General features: G+C 50.1%; 3 protein-coding genes across 3 annotated transcripts; 1 reads left to right on the plus strand and 2 right to left on the minus strand.

Moving 5' to 3' along the window:
• Positions 1-305: 305 nt before the first annotated feature.
• LOC125533644 (cytochrome P450 71A9-like) lies at positions 306-2,261 on the minus strand. The gene is made up of 2 exons (XM_048697021.1): positions 1,134-2,261; positions 306-1,047 (listed from the first exon to the last, which is right to left on the minus strand). Exons 1-2 carry the CDS (start codon positions 2,061-2,063, stop codon positions 430-432), a joined length of 1,548 nt encoding a protein of 515 aa, XP_048552978.1. The 5' UTR covers positions 2,064-2,261; the 3' UTR covers positions 306-429.
• Positions 2,262-3,792: 1,531 nt separating this feature from the next.
• LOC125538726 (pentatricopeptide repeat-containing protein At1g08070, chloroplastic-like) lies at positions 3,793-6,377 on the minus strand. The gene has a single exon (XM_048702002.1). The coding sequence runs from the start codon at positions 6,241-6,243 to the stop codon at positions 4,141-4,143; it is 2,103 nt and encodes a 700-aa protein (XP_048557959.1). The 5' UTR covers positions 6,244-6,377; the 3' UTR covers positions 3,793-4,140.
• LOC125538727 (glycosyl hydrolase 5 family protein-like) lies at positions 6,322-9,927 on the plus strand. The gene is made up of 4 exons (XM_048702003.1): positions 6,322-6,835; positions 8,006-8,253; positions 8,348-8,868; positions 9,189-9,927. Exons 1-4 carry the CDS (start codon positions 6,326-6,328, stop codon positions 9,683-9,685), a joined length of 1,776 nt encoding a protein of 591 aa, XP_048557960.1. The 5' UTR covers positions 6,322-6,325; the 3' UTR covers positions 9,686-9,927.
• The last annotated feature ends 1,593 nt before the right edge of the window (positions 9,928-11,520 follow it).

Below are 11,520 nucleotides of genomic sequence, written 5' to 3' on the forward strand. Positions count from 1 at the left end.
AGGCCGACGACATCAAGGTCGACACCGTCGGTCATAGACGCTTCCGACGTGTGCAACCCTGCTAGGACGACCTTTTCGGCTAAAATCATCGGTTTCATTACATCAATCAGGACCCTAAGACGTGCTAGAGTTGCTCCTACATATGTTTGGACGCTTGCATAGAGACAACACAGCCGCTCATTCTCAATCTCGCAAAGTTACTATCAAATGCAATCGTATACAGCTCAATCATCTTATAAATATCTCTGTTGACATTGGCAGATGTCCGATCAAAAAAAAATGTTATCGTTTCTTTTGTACTTTAATGTTTAGGTCGGATGGATCTGTTACTATTTCAAAACAGCAAAACTGATAATGTTGACTGTTTCAAGATAATGAATAAATTGACCAAAAGTCACTTATTTGCTGCACATAGATCACAACATCGTACTACACGCATCGCCGTGGTTTCGCGAACAGCATGAGAGGGTTCTTCCTGTACATGGTCAACCCGTTCTCCTCCTCAGCGTCCAGCTTGCCGAGCGGCGCGCTCCAGTCAAAGGAGAAGAGCAGGTTGGCCAGCAGCAGCTCCACCACGGCCGTCGCGAAGTGCACGCCGGGGCAGCTCCTCCGCCCGATCCCGAACGGCACCAGCGCGAAGCTGTCGTGCCACGGCTTGGAGTCGCCGAGGTCCCCGCCGCGCTCATGCCGCTCGGGGACGAACTGCGCCGCGTCGGCGCCCCACGCGCCGGCGTGCGCGCCGATGGCCTTCACGTTGACGAGCACCCGCGTCCCGGCCGGTATCTCGCAGCCGTGGATCGTGCATGGCTCGGTGGTCTCCCGGGGCACCAGGAGCGGCACCGGCGGGTGCAGCCTCATGGACTCCTTGATGACCAGCTTCAGGTAGCTGAGCCCCGGGAGGTCGGGCTCCCGGACCATGCCGCTGTCGCCGACCACGCTGCGCACCTCGTCCTGCGCCTTGGCGAGGATGCCCGGGTGGTTGACCAGCTCCGTCATCGTCCATTCCACCGTCGCCGCCGACGTGTCGGTCCCGGCAATGAACATGTCCTTCAAAGATACGTAAAAGCCAGAATTTTCAACGAAATGCTTGTGTGCGTGTGTATTTGTTCTTATTCAAGTGCACGAGTATGTACCGTGAGGATGCCTTTGATCTGGTCGCGACTGCTGAACGTGCTCCGGTGAGCCGGGTCGGCGTGCAGGCGGAGGAGCACGTCGACCAAGTCCTCCTCCTCGTCGGCGGAGGAGGATGCTCGCCGTTTGAGGTGACTGTCGATCACGCTCTCGTAGAACGCGTCGAGCTGGTGGAAGTTCCGCTCCAGACGCCCCCGCAGGCCACGCGGCGCGTCCAGCCACCCGAGCCACGGCACGTAGTCGGCGACCCAGAAAGCACCAAGAAGCCTCTGCGTCTCCTTGAGGACAGCACTCGCCTCCGCGCCACCTTCGCCGCCGTCGTCGCCGCCGAAGGCGACACGTCGCACGATCTTGTTGCTCGCGGCGAGGAGAAGCCCGCTCAGGTCCACGGCACCGCCGGCGCCGGACGCGTCGGCCACGGCGGCGACGAGCGCGGCGGCCTCGCCCTCCCTGGCCTCGCGGAACCCGCGCACCCGCGGGGCGCCGAGGAGCTCGGACAGGCACGCGCGGCGCGCGGCGCGCCAGAAGGCGCCTTCCGACGGCGCGAAGGAGATGTTCTGCAGGCCGTAGGAGAACCTGGCGGCCGCGTAGAGCGCCGGGCGGCCGGACATGGCGCGGTCGTTGTGCTGGAACGCGGCGCGTGCCGCGTCGGCGGAGGAGACGACGAGCGTCGGCACGGAGCCGAGGCGGAGCAGCATGAGAGGCGCGTCGTGCTTGACGGCGAGCGCGGCGAGGGAGTCGTGCGGGAGCGCGCCGAGCTGGTGGAGGTTGCCGATGAGGGGCAGGCCCCTCGGGCGCGGGAGGGAGGGTGAGGCCGAGGCCGAGGCGGAGCGTCTCTTGCTCGGCGCGAGCAGTTGCTTGAGGAGGAGGAGGAGGGTGGCGACGACGACGAGGAGACATGCCAAGAGCTCGGGAGCTTGGAGCGACGCCATGGCAAACTGTTGTCGCGGGGGCGTGGTGGTGCGGATTGAGGCCGCCGCTGTAACGTTGTTTGTCTAAAGCGGCTGCTTACTCGGACGCGAACTAAGAGCACTCGGCGACTACCCTCGTTAAAATCTCCGTCGTTGCACTGCTGTCTAAAGATTCGTGCATATAATTGGATGAAATGAATTGCTGTTGTTGAATACACTCCAACGTAGAGTGATATAGTACGCATCTATTTGGCGACAATAAATTAGGACCAAAAGTCCTGCTGTAAGTACAACACACCGTTGGACATTTATTGGACTACGAAGAGTATTGAGCCACTGATGCTTTATCTTCATAGTGTTAATTACATAAACTGTACTCATCATTGTCATTGCTCTCGCCCCTTTGATTCTCTTCGCCCGGCCATTGTTCCTCCTCCCGTTGATTAGTGCCGAAAAAAATGATAGGAGGTTACATAATGTGCACAAAATAGATGATGCGCACAAAAACAAAATAGTCATTTTTTGGCTATAATTCCTCGTAAATCATTTTACTCATAATAGCATCGCGTGCAAGAAGAGAAAGATGAACGTGGCTTAAGTTTCTAAATGAAGCGAGATTTATCTCATAACTTGTTAGTTTGTCGCTCGAATTAGCTACCGGTGTGTTCAATGGAATAGAAAAATATAACAAATACTAACTTTCTTATCTGTGGTCTTTACCCCAGGAGGTTTTCCTTTACATTTGTGTTCAAGCTATTACTAGCCATGCATGCTTCTGCCTAGTGGCCTAGACATAATGTATTGATAGGTTGGACAAGAAAGTCTTTGCCCGTACAAAGAATCCGAGCGCCTTATTAACCGTCAAATTATTTATATTATATCACATGACCGGACTTGTAGTAACAATCAAAATTTTGGAGTGTAAGTGGTAAAAAGAGAGCACTTTTTCTGTTCACGTATTGAAAGTGCACCAGCAATGTTAAATGACATGAATGGAACTTATGCCAGTGGAGTTGGAACAGTGTAGCAGACAGAAACCTTAATGTGCGGGGAACAGAAACACGTGTACTTTACGTCTGCTATGTTGAACAGGGAAAGATAAATACTAGTTATAAGGACATAAATACAATTGGGGCTATTATAGTGCGTGAGAATCCCAAAACGATTTGATGGGCAAGATTCCAATGAGCGTCGTCGCCGAATGCTCCTCCGCAATTTCGCTGCTTACAACTTGGTGTACTTGCCGCCCGGATGACACTTGAAAGGTACTGCTTCTGTCGGATATGGAGATTTCTCACTCACCCGATGTACAGATAAGTGGTTATATCAACAGCCGATATTACAACAAAGATTATAATAAGGCTAAACAAATTAGACATGTGCGCATCCACGCGTCAGCTTTGTTGACAACAACAACAACACCAACTCACCAGAAGCAGCCGTAGGTTGAACCCAGCAAATGCCGTCGTTGTGGCCAAAACAATGAAAGGAAACTGTGCTGCTCCGCATTTGAAATTTTATGTAAGCACACCACAGTTTCTTTACAAGTTAAGTAAAATGCAACAGGTTTATTCCTCGTTTTGGTATTCATGCAATGCACAGCAATGTGCAGCCTGTACACACTCAGTTCTCGTTCTTGAAGCTGCAGAACCAACTTCTATTCTGGCAGGCTAGGAATCTTCTCTAACAGTTTTTTGAAGCGCACACCGTAGGACAATAGTTCTACGGTAAATTTTCATTAATAGTGGTATGTTACGTAAATTTTCATTAATAGTGGTATGTTACATGAGGTAAGGAGAAAAAGAAGAAAACTACAAAGATCCTATCCAGAAAAGGGAAAACAGATTAACCAACTCTGGTTTTTGGGAACTGAATCATCAGGTTATTAGAATGTCTGAGCTAACCAAGCCTGAAACTCTGCAGATAATTTGCTCTTGATCTTAATACCTAATAACTTGAGCTCCTGTTTGAGAGTGAACGGCATTGTCGTACTTACAGATTACTTACAAAGTGCTGTACAGCCTCTCTGGCTCAGGTGACCCCGGTGTACATATAAACTTATGTAAGAGAAAAACCTTGACGCGCAGAGAATTTATACTCACCAGTAATCATTGCAGGAGCACAAACCATCTTTGAAATGATGAAACCTGTTCCTGTCTCTGACAACAATCTCCCTGTTGTACACTTTCGAGATCAACTTCGTGGCGGAGTGGCAGTCCACACACACTCTCAAATTCTTCGACAGCCGAATGGTTGCGCCAGGGCGCGACTTCATCAGGCCAAACGCAATGGCCAGCTTCTCGCTGTGATGTGAAACGGACACTTGCTTCTCAGATTCATCAACATCTAGCCTTGCGTCAGCGGTATTTGGGACGTACCCAGCCATCTTGATGTTTTCAATCATCTCATCCACTTTCTCATATATCTCCCTCGACTGGGGGTGGTCGCTGTCTTCAGCAAAGAACTCGAAGATTGTCCCATCCAGCTCAATGAGACTGCACCCAGGAATTTTCTTGATCCCTCTCTCATTCATTTCCTTCCGAATCATAGCTGCGTCTTTCCATTGTCCCACTGACGCGTAGGTGTTCGATAGAAGTATGTAGTTACCACTGTGATTGGGATCTAGTGGGGTGATCTGCTTCAGCGCTTCTTCTCCGATTTCAACATTTTTGTGAACTGTGCAAGCAGAAAGCAGTGCCCTCCAGACAACTGCATTTGGCACAATTGGCATATTCCTGATAAACTGGTGCGCCTCATCAATCAAACCTGCCCGTCCCAACAGATCAACCATACAGCCATAGTGCTCAATCCTTGGATGGATGCCATAATCCTGGGTCATACTATCAAAATGCCGGCGACCCTCCTCAACTAAGCAGCTGTGGCTGCAAGCTAGGAGAACACCAATGAATGTGACATCTGTAGGCTCAATGTTGGCCTTCCGCATGGATGAGAAGAGCTCCAGCGCTTCTCTACCTCTTCCGTTGCTTGCCATGCCCTTTATCAAGGCTGTCCACGTCCAAGAATTCCTCACAGGCATCGACTCAAATGCCTTGACTGCATCTTCAATGCATCCGCACTTTGCATAGAAGTCCACCAGCGCAGTGCCAAGAACAACTGTAAGGGGCAAGGCCTTTCTCCTTATGTATGAATGCACCCACTTGCCCGTCTCAAGTGCACCCAGGACAGCACAGGCAGAGAGCACACTGACCATGGTTATATCATTCGGGTTCACCTCGGTAGCCTGCATCTCATTAAAAATAGCAAGTGCCTCTCGACATCGGTCGGCTTGAGTGTAGCCAGAGATCATCGCGCTCCAAGCAACCACATCCCGGGAGTGCATCCTGTCAAACAATCTCCGCGCCTTATCAAGTTCTCCACACTTGGCATTCATGTCAACCAGCGCAGTTGCCAAGTTTCTGTTCCTCACCATCCCCTTCTCCTCTGCATAAACTCCAATCCGCTCGCCGAGCTTAGAATCACCTATTTTTCCGCATGCTGTGGCAACACTCACCAATGTGACCTCATCAAACGGTGCCTGAACCTCAAGCATACCCTTAAACATGTCCACTACCTCCTTCCAGTCTCCATTCTTGAAGTAGCCCGCTATCATCGCATTCCATGTAACGACACCCTTTTCCTCGACTGCGTTGAACAGTACCTTTGCCGCCATGATATCCCCACAGCTCGCATACATATGTATCAAGCTGTTCAGCACAAACTGATCGGCCATGAACCCAAGCTTGACAGCGTACGCCTGAACGCTGCGCCCTGTAGCCAAGGCATATATCCTGGCGCAGGACTTTACGGTGTTGGCAATGGTGTGCTGGTCGGGGCAGACGTTGGCAGCAATGGCAGCATCGAGCATTTCGACGAACAGGTGGAGGGCATCCTCCGGGTGGCCCGCGCGGAAGAGGGCACGGATAAGGATGTTGTAGGACCGCGCGGAGAGGGGCGGGTGGGGGCCTAGGCGGAGCAGGCGGATCGCGTAGGCGAGGTGGGCCGCGGTGGTGGCCGGCGACGGGAGCGTGGTAGCCTCGAGGAAGGAGTGGAAGGACTCTGGCGAAGTGGTGAGCTCACCGGACTTGAGCAGAGCCGCGTGGAGCTGAGGCACGTCGCGCAGCGCCGCTCGGCGGGGTGTATAACGCACCGGCGACGGCGCGGCGGGGAGAGCCGCCGCCGAGACGACGACGGCGGTGGCCATTCGAGCTCGCTCGAGCTTAACCGCTTAAGCGCACCAGGCCAACCGCCGCTTGCCTTTCTTTGCTTATCCGAGCAGCTGACGCATGGTCCCCACACGTCGTGGTCCCACATGTCATGCCCCATTTAAACTCCAGATCCGCCTCTCTGCTCTCCCAGTCCCAGTCCCAGTAATTACCATGGCTTCTTCCTCTCCAACTCCACTGCTCCTCGGCCTCCTCCTCGTCCTCCTAGCGTCCGCACGCGCCGCCTCGGTCTCGCTCCCGGCGCTACCGCTCTCTACGGCGTCGCGGTGGGTGGTGGGCGCGGACGGGCGGCGCGTGAAGCTGGTCTGCGCGAACTGGGCGTCGCACCTGGAGCCCGTCGCCGCGGAGGGCCTGTCCCGGCGCGGCGTGGGGGACATCGCGGCGCGCGTCGCGGCGATGGGGTTCAACTGCGTGAGGCTCACCTGGCCGACCTACCTCGCCACCAACGCCACGCTCTCGTCGCTGCCGCTGCGGTGGTCGCTGGAGCGCCTCGGCCTGCGGGAGTCCGCCGCCGGCGTGCGTGTCAACAACCCAGACCTCCTGGACCTGCCCCTCATCGATGTGTTCCGGGTAGGTGGTTGCTGTCAGCGCTTTAAATAACCGAGGTTATCCCCTGAGAAGCCATGATTGCATTTGTTTATTCGGATTCCTGCGTTGTTCTGGTTTGGACTTGATGTCGGTATTAATCAAACCATTTAGCTAGTATTCAAAGTGCAAGAAGCAGTAGTCAAAGAATAATATTCTGAAATGGATGCTTACATATATCTTACTACTACCACCAAAGAATTGGCAAGTGTTGCTAGTGTTGCGAATTGGAAGGTTAAGTTATGCCAAAACTGAACATGTCTTTAATGCAACCTACAGGTTCTTTAAAGAAACAAAAATGAGAATCTTGAATATATTTGTTGCTGCTAGAGTGCCAGGTTAGCAGTGAACTGAACTTCACAACACCGTATGTCAATTATATATAGACATAAAGTAAATAACTGTTCCGGGGAATAAATAAGAGAAATTATATTGTCGAAAAAAGTGTATGCCATGGATCAATTTGTCTGTAGCTAACCAGCTGAAATTAGCACTGTTTTGAATAAGTAAAACTTGCTTCAGAAGTCCAAACATTGCATATTAGAGGAATTCTGATGGCAAATAATTCATCAGAACTCACAAGGCTCGCCAAAGAACCTCAGGGTATCCTTCTTTTCTCTTTATCAAGGACACCATCTGATGCAAGATGAGGGATAAATGCCAATATAGAAATAAGTTATCATTTTTTGCTATTTCAGGAAATGCCATCGCTCTTGCTTAAAAGATTGTCTTCCCTTTTATTCGCCACTGTTTAGGTTGAACAGAGGCATACCTACTAGTCACCAAATTGATGGTCCAATATGAGGGTGCCTTGCAAGTCACAATGCTCTAGTGAGCACAAATATTGCTTGTAGGATTTGTTTGGATGATGGGGATACATGTCACATCAAACGAATGGATTAGGTGAGCTGGTTCTTTTTCCATACCAGCTATCTAGTTGGGCATGAGGGTCTCTCGGGGAGGTATCTAGTTAGCTGACATGGTAATATAGAACAAATAGTCAAATAATGTAGTTACCCAACCTATATGTTTTTCTTGTGACACACCTACTACCAGGCTAAACATGAAGTGAAAACAGTATTTTTATTTTTGTCTATCAAGGGGTAAATGAATTATGATTATGATCATCCTTCTGATATGGGTCAAACTTAATAGGAAGTGGTATCAGCTTTGGCCAGCAACAGCATTATGGTCATACTTGATAACCAAATGACTACTCCAGGATGGTGCTGTAGCAGAACTGACGGTAATGGCTTCTTTGGAGACAAATACTTCGACCCTGAAGAATGGTTGAAGGGCCTCAGTGCAATGGCAACAATGTTTAGGGACACAAAGAATGTTGTCGGCATGAGCTTGCGTAATGAGCTTCGTGGCCCCTACCAAAATGTTAGTTTGTGGTACAGGTATGTTACTGAGCAAAGGCCCTCATGAGTCATGCTATTGAGAAGGCTTTTCTATGTAACTGATGATATTGAAAACTTATATTACATTCTTTAGGTATATGCAACAGGGTGCTGAAGCTGTGCATGCAGCAAACCCTAATGTCCTTGTTATTTTGTCGGGCCTGGATTTTGACAACAGTCTCTCCTTCTTGTCCCCAAAGCAAGTTAAGTTGTCATTTACTGGAAAGTTAGTCTTCGAGCAGCATTGGTATGGTTTCTCAGATGGAACTGATTGGGAAAATTGGAACCAAAATGATGCTTGTGGAGTGGCTGTTGAGTCCATAAGGACTAAAGGACTCTTTCTTCTTCAACAAGGATGGCCGTTATTTTTCTCTGAGATTGGGTTTGACATGTCTGGCACGCATATTGCTGACAATCGTTATCTTACGTGCTTCTTAAGTGTAGCAGCTGAAATGGATCTGGATTGGGCTGTTTGGGCTCTCGAAGGGAGTTACTATATCAGGGAGGGTATTCTAGCTTACGATGAAACATATGGTTTGCTAACATGGGATTGGTATACAGCTAGGAACCCCAGCTTCATTGAAAGGATCAATTCCCTGCAATCTCCATTTCAAGGTTTGAACTTTACCTATCTCTGTATTACTACCTAGCGACGTTGTCAGACACAAATTTTGTGCTATCTGTTGCACATATTTGCCTAACCATTCATTTGCTGAACCAACACATAAGCCTTTCATGGGTATTCATTTAGGATAATTTACCAGTATGCATTTATTGACTTTCAAAAGTGATTGTAAATTGTAACTGCTAGGGATGCACTTCGATGATGATATATGTAGTAGCCAAGTATGCAAGAAAAACTAAAATCCACGCAAAATATAATGCCGACACTTTGATAGTGGAAGAATTTATTTGGATACTCATATATACTGCAGGTCCTGGTCTACCCAGCAGTCACAAACCATACAAGGTAATATTTCATCCTCTAACCGGGCTCTGCGTGTTGGTGGAATCTGCGAATGTGCTTAAGCTGGGTCCGTGCGATGAATCGAACGCTTGGAACTACACCTCCGCGTATGAGCTTGTGCTGAAGCACACCGGGCAATGCCTTGAAGCCAAGTCTGTGGGTGATACTGCAAAGCTTGGGGCTGGCTGCAGCAAATCCTGTTCAAAGTGGCAGCTAATTTCTGATTCAGGAATGCATGTTTCGGCCGAACTCACTAAGAATGGGACCAGAGTGTGCTTGGAAGCCGGTCCTGACGGCGTCATCACCACAGATGAATGCAAGTGCCTGACCGAAGATCCAACCTGCGACCCTGAGAGCCAGTGGTTCAAAGTTATATCAAGTAGTAGAGGCATACCAGGCGATTCCTCTGTTCTGCAGTTGCCATCTCTTGGACCCTGGCCTCCAACGTCAAGTTCATCGCGGTAGCGACTTGAACACGCACCATGCATGTATCTAGTTGAGGACAAAGTTGTTCAGGCCAATTCGACGACCGTAATCTTGCGATCTGGGAAGTTACACGCAGAATGTCTGCAGTTCACTTCTCTAGTGTGTATAATGTGTCACCCTTTAAGCACTTTCTTTTTTTCTGTCAAAACAAACCACTTGTATGTTGCTTACGTTGTTGGGTTCAGAATAGAACTACAGAGAATCTAGTGCTTGTTGGCTTACCCCTGTTTGGTTGAGTATGTATGCCACTTGTTGGCCACTGAGGTAGGGGATTGATCTGAGGTTGCAATCGTGCTCAAAGGGAGCCGTGAGGAGGAGATAGAGCTTGCACAAATTTTCTTGTTATATCCCCCCAAAAGAAAACTGCTTACCTTTATTCAGCTTGAATGACAAGGAAACAAACTCAAACCAAACTGAATCCCAAAGAACCTAACGCTATCTGTTCTGAACTGAAGGAAGGGGCCATGAGGATCACCCATTTCTCTGCCTGCAGCCGTGATATCCTCAGAACTGAATTATCTAATAGCATGACTATCTTAGCCGTCCAATCATAAATTGAAGGACGAGATTGCCTCGCATGAAGAGCAGAACTTAACATTGATAATTCGAGTTCATGAGGCGAAAGCTGAAAGATCTAGGATGCTAGCACATGATTTGGATTACGGTTGAAACAGAAAACGAAAACATTATTTCTGAATTGTTTACATGTAAGTAGCAAATCTCTTGTGATGAGAAAATCGTTTCTTCGTTCGATGGAAAAGAGTCCTACGAAAAGATCCAGGACCTCCATCTCAAAAAAATAAAATAAAAATCCAGGACCTGGCCATGTGTGTTAAGCATTCCCTTTAATTTCGTCCAATTTTGCACTGCTTAAAGCAGCCACGGCATGAACAGGAAGGAAACCCACTCTTCCTCTGCTTGCTCAATTACCACGTCTCGCCTTAATTTGCTCTTCCTCAGCTCACGGACGCAATCCTCATTCGGGTTGGCGACTCTCGGTTGATTTGGTTGGAGAGGTACGGAAACTACACGTGGTTTGCACGATCTGGCAACACTAATCCAACTAACAACACCATTCTTAGACTAAAAGCGATCCTAAAACGGCATTGCCCTCGTAGTTGGATTATCGGCACCGGCGTGAGGTTTCGGACGACCTCGTCGTAATCACAAAGTGAATACATTATGCATGCGGGTACGCTTCTTGATTACTTCCTCATAAATTCATATAGACACAATTAGTGCTGCTATTAATAATCGGCTACGCCGCCGCCGCCGCAAACTCCCTCCTCCTCTTCCTCGGCCGCCGCCGGGCTAAGCCCGGGGGCCGACGGCGGTGGCAGGGGATCTCCTCTCTCGCGCGTCTCCGGGGTGGGACGGACCCTAAGGCGTGTGGTGGCGCGGCCGATCTAGGATCTGCGGCGCGACGGGCTGCGGTGGCGTGCATACTGCCTTCAGATCGGCGACGGCGGCATGGAGGGCCTGGTGGTCTCGTTGGCGGCACCTCCGATCAGATCTGTTTTGACCGGTGCAGCCGGCGGTGGTGGTCATCTTTTCCGTCAGAGGTGGTCGGCCTGAGGCCGGGTGTTCGGATCTCGGAATCCGTCATCTGGCACCAGCTGCGAGTCGGGGAGACGTAGTTACCGGTGAAAACCGAGCCGACGGCGGGCGATGGCGGCGTTCCACGTCGTTACCTTGATGAAGGCATCGGCATGTGACCACCGTTGACCCACTTGTATTGCTCCGGGGGAAACTCTAGGATCTGGTGTTCCAGACCGAACGATGGCGGCACTGCGGTGTCGTTTCTCTCTTGGGAG

The sequence above is a fragment of the Triticum urartu genome, chromosome 2 (assembly GCF_003073215.2).
Source record: "Triticum urartu cultivar G1812 chromosome 2, Tu2.1, whole genome shotgun sequence".
NCBI classification, from domain to species: domain Eukaryota; kingdom Viridiplantae; phylum Streptophyta; class Magnoliopsida; order Poales; family Poaceae; genus Triticum; species Triticum urartu.